General features: G+C 42.1%; 3 protein-coding genes and 1 long non-coding RNA gene across 4 annotated transcripts in view; 2 read left to right on the forward strand and 2 right to left on the reverse strand.

Moving 5' to 3' along the window:
* Positions 1-2,168: 2,168 nt before the first annotated feature.
* LOC136458459 (probable ribose-5-phosphate isomerase 3, chloroplastic) lies at positions 2,169-2,594 on the reverse strand. Its single transcript, XM_066458395.1, has one exon. The coding sequence runs from the start codon at positions 2,592-2,594 to the stop codon at positions 2,169-2,171; it is 426 nt and encodes a 141-aa protein (XP_066314492.1).
* Positions 2,595-6,703: 4,109 nt separating this feature from the next.
* On the forward strand, positions 6,704-7,734 carry LOC136486755 (expansin-B1-like). Its single transcript, XM_066483740.1, has 3 exons — positions 6,704-6,902; positions 7,009-7,306; positions 7,407-7,734. The coding sequence occupies exons 1-3, from the start codon at positions 6,704-6,706 to the stop codon at positions 7,732-7,734; spliced, it is 825 nt and encodes a 274-aa protein (XP_066339837.1).
* Positions 7,735-9,848: 2,114 nt separating this feature from the next.
* Positions 9,849-10,715, reverse strand: LOC136486762 (uncharacterized). The gene is made up of 3 exons (XR_010766944.1): positions 10,667-10,715; positions 10,057-10,148; positions 9,849-9,941 (listed from the first exon to the last, which is right to left on the reverse strand). It is a non-coding gene; the product is annotated as an uncharacterized lncRNA (long non-coding RNA).
* Positions 10,716-11,712: 997 nt separating this feature from the next.
* Positions 11,713-16,194, forward strand: part of LOC136458466 (U-box domain-containing protein 57-like) — a 24,793-nt gene continuing 20,311 nt past the window's right edge. The window contains exon 1 of the mRNA XM_066458406.1: positions 11,713-12,008. Within this exon, the coding sequence (XP_066314503.1) occupies positions 11,713-12,008 (296 nt within the window). The remainder of the gene's footprint in view (positions 12,009-16,194) is intronic.

The following is a 16,194-nucleotide window of genomic DNA, read 5'->3' on the forward strand; positions in this document are numbered from 1 at the left end:
GTCCATACAAACATGATTCTGAAAGAAGTTCAGTTATCAGCTTCGATTTAAGAATCATCTGGAAAGTTTTTTTTTCTCAAATTTAGTTCACAGATTTTATCATGTGCCTCAAATAAGCTCTTCTCGGCTGTATGTATCATTGAGCATATATCAGGAAGTCAAAAGTAAAAAAAAATCATGCCAATTATCCAACAGTCATAGAATTTACCTGCAAATGGAGTGCCAATATTTGTAGGACTGCAGCTGGCAACAAACGCCTTGATGGCACGCGACAGCCTTGATGCTTATCAGAGGTGTATTAAACTGTGTAATTGTGACAATGACAATTTGTTTTAGGTAACTGGAGAGATGGTGGAGCAACTGAAATAACTGACCGACGATGAAATACATGTGAGAGTTGTCAGCTTGCTGCGACAAATGAAAGATTTCATAAAGCAGATAAATATAAAGTTCACTAATTCACATATTAATTGAATTGGCTAAACAACTCTCAGCTTATCTAAGGCATTATTTCTTATAGTCTGCAACTAATATACCAAATTTCGGAATAACAGGACAGCTTATCTAAGGCATTATTTCTTATAGTCTGCAACTAATATACCAAATAGCTGGTCAATCAAGGGCTTACTTAAGGCTCGCAGATGAAGTGTGAGTAAAAAAACGTGCTCTTAACATAAACCTGCAACACAGAAGCATAAATAAGATGGACATGATTACAATATTTTTTTAGAACCATCAGTTTTTTTAGAATCATGGCATCAGGATAGCTGATCAAAACATTGACAACTACCAAGCAAATGCCATCCTGTTTTTAGAAGAAAAAAAAAAGAGAACACAAGACTATGAGACATTTTCAAGCAACCATGAAGCCACGAACTGATTCAACAAATATGTGACATGTTCAAGCAAGTTCCAGTCAGGAGATGCACAAAAATAGGCCGTTTTAGTTCAAGCACGAGGCATTTGTACAGTTCAAGCACGACGCATTTGTACCTGCTGACCTTAAGGGTATGGTGATGACGGTTCAGCTATGCCAAATAGGCACATATATGCAGCAGCTTACTGAGAACAAGGACTTGGAAGCATACGCAGTCAGGGCTCAGGGGCAGTTGGGTTCATACCAGTAGTACCTTAGTTGGATGACATGGTTATGGTCCACAAAGATCAATACGCAAATAGGGGGAAAAAAGGTGAGTAACCATAATGCTAAAAATCATCATTATCATATACAGTGGAGCTCTCTTTAGCTCTAGAAGTACAAATGCCTGCATATCTTTCAGTGCAAGGATCATAGGTTCTGGACAACCAAGGCAGTGGATCGGATCATAGGATCCAGAAGTACATATGTTTGTTGCTTTGTAGGAAATTTCAAATTGACAATAAAATAATGTCATTTGTCTTACACAATTCAAAATAACCATGATGCTCTTAATGATTTTTGTTGCCCATAGCAATATACAGGTCATGAGGATATATTTTTTTAAAAATCACTGTAGTCCAATCATTTTCTCCTAGGCCACGTTTAGTTGGTCACCAAGTTGGCGCCGACTGATTTCGCGAAGCACTGTAGGTACAGTAACTTGTTTGTTTTTATTTGGTAATAATTGTCCAAACATTGACTAATTAGGCTCAAAACGTTCGTCTCGTAAAATACAACCAAACTGTGCAATTAGTTTTTTATTTCGTCAACATTTAATACTCCATGCAGGTACCACAAGTTTAATGTGACGGGGAATCTTCTTTTTGCATAGTATCAAAGTTGGTATTTTGGATGAACTAAACAGGGCCCTAAATGATATGAACATGACACTAATTTTGAACTGACCGACAACCTGAACCGTCATCACCATACCCTTAAGGTTTAACTTATTTGCATTTGTTATTCTCGTCAACCACAGAGCAATTACTTATACCACATGATCCTAGTGTAGAACTATATATCCGATCATGACTATAACAAAATTATCTGAACTAGCCCTGTACATGGTCCGGTTATAACCTGGACCAATCCACAAACCAGCCCATAGCAAACCGCGTTAGAAAGCACGTCCGGGTTGGTTACATCCGGTTGGTTTGCGCTCAACCCGTCAGCTCGTCGTCTTCTTCGTGACGCATCTCCGTCGGTCCTCTATCTCTCGTTGTCCATGGAACCGGTGCTAGTCAGAGACTCAGAAACCTTTCGTGATGCAGTTGAGACAAGATCGGACCTCGCCGGCACCGTCAATGGTGAGGTCGGTGCGCAGGTGGTCGTTGAGCATGGGCAGCGAGATGCCAAGCAGCTGCACCTGCTCGAAGGTGTGCTTGGATCTGGGCACGCCGACGATCTTCTCGAGCTTGCCCGTGGCCAGTAGCACGCCAATCTCGATGACGGCGGAGGCGGCCGTGGACCCCGTCCCGAGCCCGAGCACAAGATGGTCCTGCCTTAGCGCCGCCGCGGACTGCATGCGGATGGCCTCGAGGTGGGCGCGGCGAGCGGTGGTGCAGGGAACTCCATTGCCGCGCACGGCAGGCGAAGGCGGAGGCGTCCCTGGCGAGCAGCGCGTAAGCCATGCCATTGCCGGCGGCAAGATCGGCGTTGACGGCGGTGCTGCCATGGGAGCGGAGATTGGGGCGGAGTTCCTGTGACCAGGTCCGGGTTGAAACCGTGGGTACAGAGTACAGACCGTTGGCATATCATCTCCTGTGGTTTGGGCTGAATTTTACCCAAAGACCGTCAAACCCGGACCATGTACAGGCCGAATCTGAACTCATATTGGAATCATGAGAATAAACCATGCAAGGATTACTATTTGCAAATTATTCTGTAACTTAAGTAGTGACCAAATATACTATTCTGAAATATGAAACCACAGTGACTCTGAAACTACTTATTGCAGGGAACTGAAAGGGAATTACGCCAATGAAGGTTTTGGGTTCGGACTGCTCACCTGTGGAGTGAAGGAACGTCGCACAACCAGGGTGGCGCGCCGGGCGGCCGAGCAGCAGGGTGTCGTGGCCGCGGATGTTTGGCGGCGCAGCGCAGGGACGTCGGAGGCGCGTCCTCGACTCTGCGTGCTAGTCGTGGCCGTGGACGCCGGCTCGACGTCGGACGAGACCGCGCCGGATCGCGGGCTTGCCGCTTGGGGTGGACGAGGCTGCGCCGGGTGACGCAGAAGAGGCCGCCGCACGCCGGCGTGCATGACCCCGACTGTGTGGGAGCCAGCGTGCAGGGGCTGGCGGCGGCGTGCGGACGAGGCTGCGCCGACGGCACGGGTGGGAACGCTGGCGTGCAGGGCCGGGGCTAGCGGCGGCGTCAGAGCGGGTGCGGCGTCGGAGCGTGGGAGGTGTGGGGTCGTGGGGAGGCTGGGGCGCGGCAGTTTTGTTTTTGCAGGGAGGCTTCGCGCGGTACGAGGTAATTAGGGGTAAGCGGTCCGATTAGTCTAATCTAACGATAACAAATGATTCTTTGTAGTTGTATATATATATTATAATATAAATAATAGAGATAACTAGGGCTAGGTGATTGAGTCGTTGAGGGCTTAAGGCACACAACGTATCATTTAGTTGTTTTTTAGTTTCTTTTTGGTTGCCTAGTTATGGCCTAATAGGCCCGTATTCTTATTTTTCTGCTATATCAATAGAAACGCACCCGTCAGATGTTCTTTGTTCAAAAAAAAAATGCAGCTATAGACTCAAAGCGAGAAGGGTGAGACTGAGACAAAATGACAGAGGAGTGAGAGACGTACGGAAGAGGTAGGGAGTGAAGGGCGACTGATCCAGGAATGAAAGAGGAGTGAGTGAGTGATGGACAGACAAGGGAGAGAGTGAGACTGGAAGAAATTTTCACTCTTTAATATTAGATAGAAATATTCTTCTTCTACATTACCGGTTAACACTACATTTTAGTCGGACCATCAGGAAAGTACTCCCTCCGACAAAAAAAAATGCATCTTCCTTTTTTTTAAAAAAAAAGTTAACTCATCTCAAATTTGGCCAAATATTAAAAAAACACTAATATGTATGATACCAAATAGGTATCAATAGATTAATCATACGACATATTTTTATAGTAAATCTATTTAAAGATATAAATACCCATATTATTTTCTATATATCTAGTTAAACATAAAATTAACCGACTTACCGAAAAGTGAGATGTGTACTCCATCCGTTCTTTTTTACATATCACATTAATTTTGTCCTAAGTCAAACAATACTGTATTTGACCATCTATTTCAAAAAAATCTTCATATATATAGTTTCACAATGTATTATAAAGTGTATTTCTTATAGTCAATCTAAAAACATAAATCTTTTGTTGGTCAAAGATATAAATATTTGACTTAGCTAGGATAAACCTAATCCATCACGTAATCAGCATGTTCGCTTGTTGGTTTCAACCAGGGTTTATCAGTCATGATATAATATTTTTCTCTCACAACAAACCAGTATCAGCCAAGCTTATCAGCCCAGAAACTAACCAGCAACAGGCTGAATAAAAGAGTAATAAATAGGGATATACCAGCAAACGGGAACGGTTTAATAAATTAATATATGAAGCAAAATCGTGAGCCGCTGAACTTAAAGTCTATATCCACCCATGTAACCAAAGACCATGTAATTAAACAAAATAACGAGTCATTCCGATTATCCGGTTGCACAAATGCCATTCCATCTGATGAATTTAACTTTGGAAATGCTCCACCGCGCGTGGCCATCCGTCCTGCATCCGGATGAACGGACACTATGTGACCTCACATACGTGGTCTATGTATTTTTTCACCACACAAATATCTACTCCTGTTGGGATTTATCCTCTCTGATTCTATCTCCTCTCCTCTCTCCTCCGTCTCTCTATCGTGGAGCGTGTGACTCTCCTCTCCATCTCGAACTCGCGTCCTTGCCAGGCAGGGGGTGCTCGCCAACTGCTGGCGCAGTAGGTGGTGCTCGTGCTTGCCAGGTAGGGGGTGCTCGTTGGCTGCTGGCCACTCGCGTAGGGGTGCTCGCCAGTTGCTCCTCACGCAGGTGCTCGCCCAGCGCAGTGCCTCCGCTGGGGCACCAGAGCTCCATGCGTCGCCGCCATCCGCCGCGCTGGCGTCGAGCTCCGCAAGGATGAGCCTCCATTCATCCAAGAAGCAAAGTGATATTGTGCTGAAAAGCATATGTTGCAAGCATATGTTTCAAGTGGTTCAAATATTTCAGAGGTGTGTTGCAAGTGTTTCATAACGATGTTGCAAAGTAGATCGGGATGTTGCACATGTTGCAATTGCTATACACGTATGTTTCAAGTGTAGGTTCCAAATGTTTTATCTATTTCAGATATATGTTGCAAGTGTTTAATCTGGATGTTGTAAAAGTAGATCTGAATGTTGCATATATGCAAGTGTTTCAAATGTTTTCATTCATATGTTGCAAGTGGTTTCATCTGAATTTTTGCAATGGCTACACACGAGAGTTCCAAGTTTTTCTGGTGTTTCGCAAGTATTTCAGAAGTATGTTGCAAGTGTTTCAACTGTTTCGGACGTATGTTGCAAATGTTTCCTCTAGATATTGCAAAAGTAGATCTGGTGTTGCACATGTTGCAGTGGGATCCATCTGCAGCAGCAGCCTGCCTGCTGTGGCTACTGGGCCCGCCTGCATGCACGTGGGTGTGGAGGGGGCGCGAGCGGGATACCCTGTGGGCACAAATCAAGACGGAGCAATGCAGGACACGGAGCAGAGCATGACACTTTGCGGGCGTGGGACATAGGGCCTCACATGAAGCAGCATAGGCGTGCGAACGCTAGCCCCCTCCTCTGGCCGGACGCCCGTGCGCTAACCTTTCCCATTTAACTTTTGTTATTAGAGCTCGTCGTCTACTTGTAGAAACAACTGCAACCCGCTATTTGTACAGTGATTTTGTGAGAGGCATAGCAGCTACAGCGGCTGCAAAAACCAGCTGCCGAACAAGCTGGCGAACATTGCACATTCAGTAATAGTACGGTACTCATAACTTGCTCAAGTGCCGCATTTGAAAAATTTAAAGTGGCTGGGGATTCTGATCTTTACAAATGGCGTGTTTGCACAAATGATGATGCATGGATTGCGTCAGATCAGACAGACGACGAGCTAGCGAGAAAGATTTTATTGCTAATAATATATAAATTATAATTAAGGCGCATGCCGGGTGCCCGGGAAGAGATACTTACCATATTATTGTTGCAAAACACTTGGTATAGAAGATATCGAAGCAATAATACATTCCATATCCAGTCGTGCTCGTGCCAGCATCAAATCCACAAGGATTTTATTTTAATTTGCTGGTGGCCGGTTGTAGTTATAGCCAGTACGTAGTGAAATCGACGAGATGGAATTATGGAAAACAATAAACACAGACGCCGAGAATATATACTACTCGCAGCATTAATCACCAAAGATCGCATGAACGCACAAGGACAGCGTAGTCAGCGCCGGTCGGCCGCCTCCGCAAGTCAAACCCACCTCAACGTGAAACCAGCGGCGGGCCGGGACGGGTCCGTCCGTCCGGCCACCCCTCTTCTCCGATCCACTCCGCCGGTCCGCCCTATAAGTAGCTGTAGCTCGTCGTCTCCACACCGACACCGTCGTCGTCTGTCACAAGTCACAACCGCACTGCTTTACTGATGACACTGTGATCGACACACACACGTTCGAGCGTTCGAGTAATACAGTATTAAGTACTTTAGCGCACAAGAAAATTAACAAGATGGGATCCCTGCCCAGTGCTGTCGTCGTGGCAGTGGCCGCCGTAGTCCTGGCGGCGCTCGTCGCCGGCGGGTCGTGCAGGACCCACGGCCCCAATGTGCCGCCGGGCCCCAACATCACGGCCGACTACGACGGCAAGTGGCTCGCCGCAAAGGCCACCTGGTACGGCAGTCCCGTCGGCTCCGGCCCCGTCGACAACGGTACGTATGTACGCGAGATTCTGAATATAATTCGACCACATGCCATGCATGATCTCGATCCATCTGACGAGACGTCGTCCTGCATGCGTTCTGGATCACTTGTCAGGCGGCGCGTGCGGGTTCGAGGACGTGAACCTGCCGCCCTACAGCGGCATGACGTCCTGCGGCAACTACCCCATCTTCAAGGACGGCAAGGGCTGCGGCTCCTGCTACCAGATCAAATGCGCGGCGCCACAGGAGTGCTCCGACCAGCCGGTGGTGGTGTTCATCACCGACGTGAACGACTACTACCCTCTCGCTCCCTACCACTTCGACCTCAGCGGCACGGCGTTCGGCTCCATGGCCAAGCCCGGCCTCGCCGACAAGCTCCGCCACCGTGGCATCATCGACATGGAGTTCAGGAGGTCCAACGATCAAATAAAACACCTTCATCACCACATCATGTATATGTCATATGCAGCAGAAATAACATGACTGTCGACTGCCTGCATGGCGTGCATGCAGGGTGCGGTGCCAGTACGGGCCCCGCAAGAACATCGTGTTCCACGTGGAGCACGGGTCCAATCCCTTCTACCTGGCGCTGCTGGTCAAGTTCGTGGCGGGCGACGGCGACATCGTGCAGACGGACCTCAAGCGGGAGGCGTCGCCGGAGTGGGAGCCGATGCACCACTCGTGGGGCGCCGTCTGGAGGATAATGGACCCGCACAGGCCGCTCAAGGGCCCCTTCTCCATCCGCCTCACCAGCCAGTCCGGCAAGGAGCTCGTCGCCACCGACGTCATCCCGGAGGACTGGAAGCCCGACGCCGTCTACCAGTCTAACATCCAGTTCTAGCTAGATCCAATCAATTAAACTGATTGGAGCATGCATGCATGTACCGTTAATTAATCATCAGACTGAGGCTACTTTTGAATTCTATCTAGTATGTAATCGGAGCCCACCTTTTGTTCGGGTTTAGAGCATTAGTAAATAAAACTAATTAAAGGAACCTTTAGTGAATTTGCCTGCTGCAAACTCAGATAAAAAATCAAAGGTGCAGATCTTGTCGTTGCTGATTTGCAGAATTCGCGTGTGAAGGCTCTGTTTTCACCCGTTTCTTGGTGGCAACCAAATTTGAACATTCTCAAACAAAAAACAGCAGAAGTTGATATATATGGCCTTCTCTACGCCCTTATTTTAGTTTTAGTTAGTGTCAACTTATATTGGATTTACACCAAATTAGTACTAGAGTTATGGTAATTTCAGATGTAAATCTTCTCTCCTACAGCTCAATTTTAATTTTTGACAACTTAGGTTGGATTTTCACTCAACTTGTACTAGAACTACGGTGTTTATTTCCGTGTATTTTTTTATGTAGAATTAGTGTAACTAAAAATTCAGGTGTGACAAAAAGAATAATTCACCCAATTATTACAGTACCTTTAGTCTTGGTACCCTAAACCCTAGAACTCCCTTCCATGCATCCGATTTTTTTATTATATAACATGCTCACAAAATTTGGAAGTAGAAGGGATGTTTTCCACCTGGGTACAACATACCAAAGCTAATGGTTTATCTTCTACCCCCTATATTTCAAAATGTAGGTCATTTCATTTTTTGTCTAATGAAATCAAACCTCTCTAATTCTAATAAAGAAGTAAATTTGACAAAGAAATTACCTCGGGGGCCTAAAATTCCAATGAGAGACCAAGTATAACTGCTAAGAAATATAAATTTCCTTTGAGGTTGTTGTATATCGCTAAGGTGTATAGCATTTTTCTTGTCGATTGTGCTGGACCTTAAAGAAATTGCACCATTTCGTTGGAGGTTGGCAGTCACAAAAATGCTCACAGCGTGCCATATGGGTGCTGCCCCCCACTACTATGCGTACATTATATTCACCCCACACTGGAGGCATGTGGTCAGCAACATTTAGGACCTGAATGGTTGAAAGCCAAATTTTGGTTGCTGAAGTTTGGGGAAGCCAAGCTTTTGGCTTCTATTTGGTTTGTTGCCAAAATTTGGCCAATACCTCACATTTATCTTGTCAAATATGTGGCAAATATTTTTGCCTAATGTTTGGTAACTTTTGGTTACCAAATCTTTGGCTTGACAAATTTTGAAAGCCAACCAAGTAGCCCTTAATACGAGGGGATAAGAGAGGTAGACGTGGTATCATCTCCATGTCCTACCACCACCCATCACCTCGGACCATATAGCGACACTCTCTTGACAGCATGTGTCGGTGCGGAAAATGACCAACACATAAATATTTATAGTTTTATCGTATGTTGTGATCGGAGGTGGCCTAGCACTTAATGACACAGGGTTTATACTGGTTCAGGCAACGTGCCATACGTCCAGTTTGAGTCGGTCGGTGACTTTATTTCCACTACAAAAAATCTAGGCTTGTATGACAAACCGAAATTGTCATGTAAAGTACTGAATTTGTCATAAAATGTATTATATGGCGAAAATGCGGCGTCACGCCGGTCGTCATATAACGACCGTCACATAATGTACCGCGTGACGATTGTATGAAAAGCCGTCACAAAATGTGATGACCTTTTGTGACAGTACCATTTGGTCATCACATATTGTTACCTTTTATGACGATAGTATTTGTCACATATTATTTAGTCAACGCGTCACTCAATATATTAACCGTCACAACTGCCGACTACGTACCCTGGTTAATGCTCTCTATTATGACGATAAGAAGCCGTCATCTATAGTGTAGTTAACCATGGTTAAGAAGCGTCACGCATTATATATTCATTCAGTGATGAATCTTAGCACAGGTCATATAACATAGACATAAAAGTCACGCCATCATTCACTTAGAACCCAAATCATATGATATATTACATAGCGCAAATAGGTTCAACCATCACACAAGTTTGTCTTTTGCATATGCAAATAACTTCATATAGCTTATGATAAGACAGAGTTTGTAGTTCCAGCAATACATTAGCTCCCATGTCCTTTACTACAAAGTTGAAGAATTTGCACCTTGCAAGCATTTATAGCTCACATGTCCCTCACTTCTCTCCTTGCTGCAACTTTCAATTGAACAAAACAACACAAAACAAAATAACAAATCAGCAAGTATGCATGCTTGGTGTTGGATTCTTGAAAAAATTACAAAGAATGTAACTTAATTGGAGATATCAATACCTTGAAGAGGACATAGTAGATTTAATTAATAGATCAACTAAGCTTCACATTGGCACAATGGATCTGTCTGGCACAAATAGCAAAACAGCTCCCTTCAAAAAAATAGCAGACCATCATACTGGTTAGGGGCAGGAAATAAAAACCTATGCAGTGATACATGAGCACTATATGAATAAGAATTTGGCAGGCAACCAGGTGCAGACAATGCAGGAACCCAAACAGAATGTCAATGAGATTACCTCTCACATGAAAAGCACATATAGGGAATTGTTCCCATAATATAAATAATTCAACATATATTCAACGATTAGGGTAGCATCCATGTGGTTAGCACTCACAGTCACCACAAAAGGGCCAAGGCAGCATCAGACCAAAGGTAGTAGTGTAATTCGTATAATTGGTACCAAAATTCAGTAGGAGTTACAGTTAATGTGGTACACCGACTCCACAAATCTATTAGCTAGTTTTTATTAGCAAGGAGGAGCAAAGCATCAAATGAGTATGCACGGCAAGAGCCAATTGAACTGTGACACCAAGTGTTAAAGAGTGGTCCAAGTGCTTAAATATCATATCACTATTGCTAAGCCGTTGTTCTGGAACAAAGTTTCACCTGATGCAGATTAATCAACGTTTCCTCAGCAATCAGCACACACCAAGGCAATTATGCCGCATCTCCTGCAGCAAACAATCAAAAGAATAATATTTTTTTACAAACTAAATTAGTTCAAATGTGTACTATAATTATAGGGCATCTGGTACAGAAGGATGCACAAATATGTAAAGATTTAGTATGCAGCCAAATTGTTAAGCCAATGGCATTCTAATTTTAATTTCAGTTGAATTGTACACCAAGCTAAAAAAATCTGTAGGGTTGATGTGTGGTGAGATGTTACTAAACATGCAAAGGGATCTGAAAACGCTATCCATGATCCATAGCATCGCCCAAGGTACATCTGTATTTTCTGAAAGTAGGAAAGAAATAGCAGGTCAGTGTATTTGACTGTAGTCATCTAAAGAAAAATAACCAAAGTCCTTTCTATGAAATCCAACGCTAATAATTCGCTGACAGCAAACATTGCTAATATTTATTTATAGGACCTATTCAGAGTCTACAAAAATTATAGGAGGTAACACTTCAACTAACATGCAGTGCAAATTTCATGTTGAACATAATTTACGTGTTCACTAAAAATGGCATGATAATTATACAAGCATATTTATTTATCTATGGCAGGCCTAAAAATAATAAGCAAAAAATAAATTAATTTACACTAACACATAGTACACATTATCAGGAGTCTAATAAAATTAGTTTTATAAATTTTGGATAACTACAAAATTTTCTATTGTATTTACAAGATCTAGTTAGTTTGGTCACTTTTAGAGAAAAACATGAAGCTAACAGACACATATCACGCTAGCAACCACGAGCTTCCCTCTAAATCACACGCAAGAACAGAGGAGCAGATGGCGGTCGTGACTTGCAACGCATGCGGTGGCCGTGGCTCAGTCATCCCGCAACATCCTCTTGGGCGAGCGCCAAAATTGTATAATGCAACAAATCCCGTCCGCATCTGTATATCAGCTGCAAAGAAATAAGGAAATAAAAAGGGGAAAAGAAGAGCATACCTATTGCTATTGCTGTGCCTCGAGCGAATGGCGTTGCTGCAGCCGCCATGCGAGCGCGAGGTGGAGGGTGAGGGTGATGGCCGCAGGCGGGCCTTCGCTGCTGTGGGGAAACGTCGAGACGTCACAGGCCTCCGTCGGAGTGCCAGGGCCTCGTCCCTAAACAGTTGCACCCTGAACACAGAGCTGCCGTGGGTGCGGCGAGGCATGCTAAGTGGCCGGACTCGTGCTGCCGCACGGGGCGGCTGCGGACGTGCTGGCCGCGGCCGTGCCAAGCGGCCGGACCCGTGCTGCCGCACAGGTGGCTGCGAACGTGCCGGGCAGCCGTGCGGACTCGTGCATGGCCACCAGACGCAAGAGCGAAGTGGAGTAGGAGGTTGCCATAGGGAAGGATGCGGTAGGAGAACGGTGGATCTGGATCTGAGGAGGGGAGGTGGAGTGGCATGTGAAGAAGACAACTGAGTGAGCGGCGCGTTGGTAGGGTTTAGGTTATTTATTTCAAGCTGAATGAATGTGAGCCATCTGTTGATCGATCCAACGGCCAGGAATGATATGCAGATCAATTTAGGCTAGGCTGGATCTACGTTTGGGCTGAATCTGATGTTAATACAGCGCGCTTATTATGTTTATAATTTATCGTAAAGTTTATGATAATTATTTTAAGAATATAAATTAATTCAAATGGAAAAGTCGTCAACTACAAAATTTTAGAACTCATCAAGATCTACAACTTTCATATTGGTTATTTTCTCATCCGAGTTTATTTGAACTTTTTAAAATTTGAATTTCAAAATATTTAGAATTCAAATAGAGTTTTGAGGTTATAAATGATTCCAGCTGAAAAAGTCATCAACATCAAAGTTGTACAACTCATCAAGATCTACAACTCTTATTTTGATCATTTGTTTATCCGACAAAGTGATAGCAACATTGTTCACAAATTTTACATATCTCTCTCAAAGTTTCATAAACTAAGACAGAGATGTAGAAATTGTGAACAACGTTACTATAACTTTGTCGGATTTGTAAGTCATCAAAATAAAAAAAAATTAGATCTTGATAAGTTGTACAACTTTTATATTCATCACTTTTTCAGCCGAAATCATTTTGGGTTTCAAAATTTGGTTTGAAGTTGTCATTTTATAAAATTCAGAATTTGAATTCTTCAAACTTTGACACATGACAACAAGAATACAATAACTACATAGATCATGATTTTAGAAAATTTCAGAAAAATAATCATCGCATTTGGAGTTAGTATGTGGGAGAAAAACTTGTTACAAATTTTAAAAGGAGATTAAAAAGATAAATCATTCTTGTTCGTCACTTGTTCATGATGAAGAACAAGTGATTTTTCTTTTTAATCTGCAGCTAAAATTTATAACTAGTCTTTCTCCCACATACTAACTCCAAATGCGATGCTTTTTTTTTCCTAAATTTTTCTAAAATCATGCTCTATCATTGTATTTTGTTTATGTTTCAATGTGACAAAGTTTGAGTAATTCAAATTTTAAATTTTAAAAAATTACAACTTGAAGCCATATTTTAAGACCCGAAATGATTCCAGCTGGAAAAGTCATCAACATCAAAGTTGTACAACTCATCAAGATCTACAACTCTTATTTTGGTTATTTGTTTATTCGACAAAGTGATAGCAACATTGTTCACAAATTTTACATATCTCTCTCAAAGTTTCATAAACTAAGACAGAGATGTAGAAATTGTGAACAACGTTACTATAACTTTGTCGGATTTGTAAATCACCAAAATAAAAAAGTTAGATCTTGATAAGTTCTACAACTTTTATATTTATCACTTTTTCAGCCAAAATCATTTTGGGTTTCAAAATTTGGTTTGAAGTTGTCATTTTATAAAATTCAGAATTTGAATTCTTCAAACTTTGACACATGACAACAAGAATACAATAACTACATAGATCATGATTTTAGAAAAATTCAGAAAAAAAATCATCGCATTTGGAGTTAGTATGTGGGAGAAAAACTTATTACAAGTTTTAAAAGGAGATTAAAAAGAGAAATCATTCTTGTTCGTCACTTGTTCACGATGAAGAACAAGTGATTTTTCTTTTTAATCTACAGCTAAAATTTGTAACTAGTCTTTCTCCCACATACTAACTCCAAATGCGATGCTTTTTTTTCCTAAATTTTTCTAAAATCATGCTCTATCATTGTATTTTGTTTATGTTTCAATGTGACAAAGTTTGAGTAATTCAAATTTTGAATTTTAAAAAATTACAACTTAAAGCCATATTTTAAGACCCGAAATGATTCCAGCTGGAAAAGTCATCAACATCAAAGTTGTACAACTCATCAAGATCTACAACTCTTATTTTGGTCATTTGTTTATCCGACAAAGTGATAGCAACATTGTTCACAAAATTTACATCTCTCTCAAAGTTTCATAAACTAAGACAGAGATGTAGAAATTGTGAACAACGTCACTATAACTTTGTCGGATTTGTAAATCACCAAAATAAAAAAGTTAGATCTTGATAAGTTCTACAACTTTTATATTCATCACTTTTTCAGCCGAAATCATTTTGGGTTTCAAAATTTGGTTTGAAGTTGTCATTTTATAAAATTCAGAATTTGAATTCTTCAAACTTTGACACATGACAACAAGAATACAATAACTACATAGATCATGATTTTAGAAAAATTTAGAAAAAAAAATCATCGCATTTGGAGTTAGTATGTGGGAGAAAAACTTGTTACAAGTTTTAAAAGGAGATTAAAAAGAGAAATCATTCTTGTTCGTCACTTGTTCATGATGAAGAACAAGTGATTTTTCTTTTTAATCTGCAGCTAAAATTTGTAACTAGTCTTTCTCCCACATACTAACTCCAAATGCGATGATTTTTTTCCTAAATTTTTCTAAAATCATGCTCTATCATTGTATTGTGTTTATGTTTCAATGTGACAAAGTTTGAGTAATTCAAATTTTGAATTTTAAAAAATTACAACTTGAAGCCATATTTTAAGACCCGGAATGATGTCGGCTGAAAAAGTCATCAACATCAAAGTTGTACAACTCATCAAGATCTACAACTCTTATTTTGGTCATTTGTTTATCCGACAAAGTGATAGCAACATTGTTCACAAATTTTACATATCTCTCTCAAAGTTTCATAAACTAAGACAGAGAGTAGAAATTGTGAACAACGTTACTATAACTTTGTCGGATTTGTAAATCACCAAAATAAAAAAGTTAGATCTTGATAAGTTCTACGACTTTTATATTCATCACTTTTTCAGCCGAAATCATTTTGGGTTTCAGCCGAAACGATTGTGAAGTTGACAAAGTTTTAAAATTTTAAATTTCGAATTCCAAAAAAATGAAAACTTCAAACCAGATTTTGAAACCCAAAAAAAGAAAAATATCTCTTGGCCTTAATATTTTAGGCCCAGCCTGTCTCCCTCCACACGTGCGCCCTCCACATTTTTACATGGGCCAAGGCCTAGCTCCGAGCCTAGCAGACATGGGTCAAGGGTCCATCTCCTACTAGGTATTTTATGACGTTGGGGGTCGTCATATTTGATAAAACATTCAATGACGACTACTATCGTCACATAAAAACTATATGAATCGTCATAAATTCACAATCGTCGACCGGCTTCTGGCGCCTGCCATTTTGTGACGAAACTTGGTACCTTTACGTGACAAAAAAAAATGATGTCGTCATAAATAGTTTTAGGTCTTCTAATTTTATGACGCTAGAGAAATTTTTGTCATATTATGTTACATTATATGACAAAACAGGCCCCGTCATGAGGCATTTTGTCATAGAAAGACGAATTTCTTGTAGTGTTCTGAGCCTAGATGCTCGAAGTTTGTAGTGGGGTTACAAACGAGAAGGAGAAAGATGGGGGGTATAAGAGGTCTGGTCAGACTCTGGTCAGAGGGGCCGAGAGTGACGGGAGCTCCGCTATGTGCTAAGTGTTTGAGCGTGTGCTCGTAGTTCGAACCTGGTGGTTCTGTTGTTGTGTGCTAGTGAACTTGATCGATCTGAATTAACTTAGTCTTTTGGGAGAGAGTGCATCCCCTTTTATAGATGAAGGGGATGGCCTTATAAGTGAGAGGGAGAGAGTACGTCTACTACTAAGTCTTGTTGCCCACGCTGCGGGTACAAGATGATGGTAGGCGCCCACAATACTGTTTAGTGTCAGATGCACGTGGGAGGTTGCATCGTCTTCTTCAGGTATGGTAGACATCAGTGCTTGCCACACTATTGATATTGAGAGGCATGCAAGTGGTTCTACCATGTTCACCTGGTACAGTAAATACCGACACCCACAACATTGTCGATGCTGCAGAGACACATGGGGGGAGCCTTACCGTATTTGTCTGGTATGGGAGTTGATGGTGCCCACAATACTGTAGGGGAAATATCGGTGCCTACAACACTGGTTGGGTTCTGTCGTGCTAGGAGGGTCATAGGGTACTGCCTGGCAGGTGCACAGGGTACGGTCCCTGGTATTGTGATTTGACTTG

The sequence above is a fragment of the Miscanthus floridulus genome, chromosome 1 (genome assembly GCF_019320115.1).
Source record: "Miscanthus floridulus cultivar M001 chromosome 1, ASM1932011v1, whole genome shotgun sequence".
NCBI classification, from domain to species: Eukaryota; Viridiplantae; Streptophyta; class Magnoliopsida; order Poales; family Poaceae; genus Miscanthus; species Miscanthus floridulus.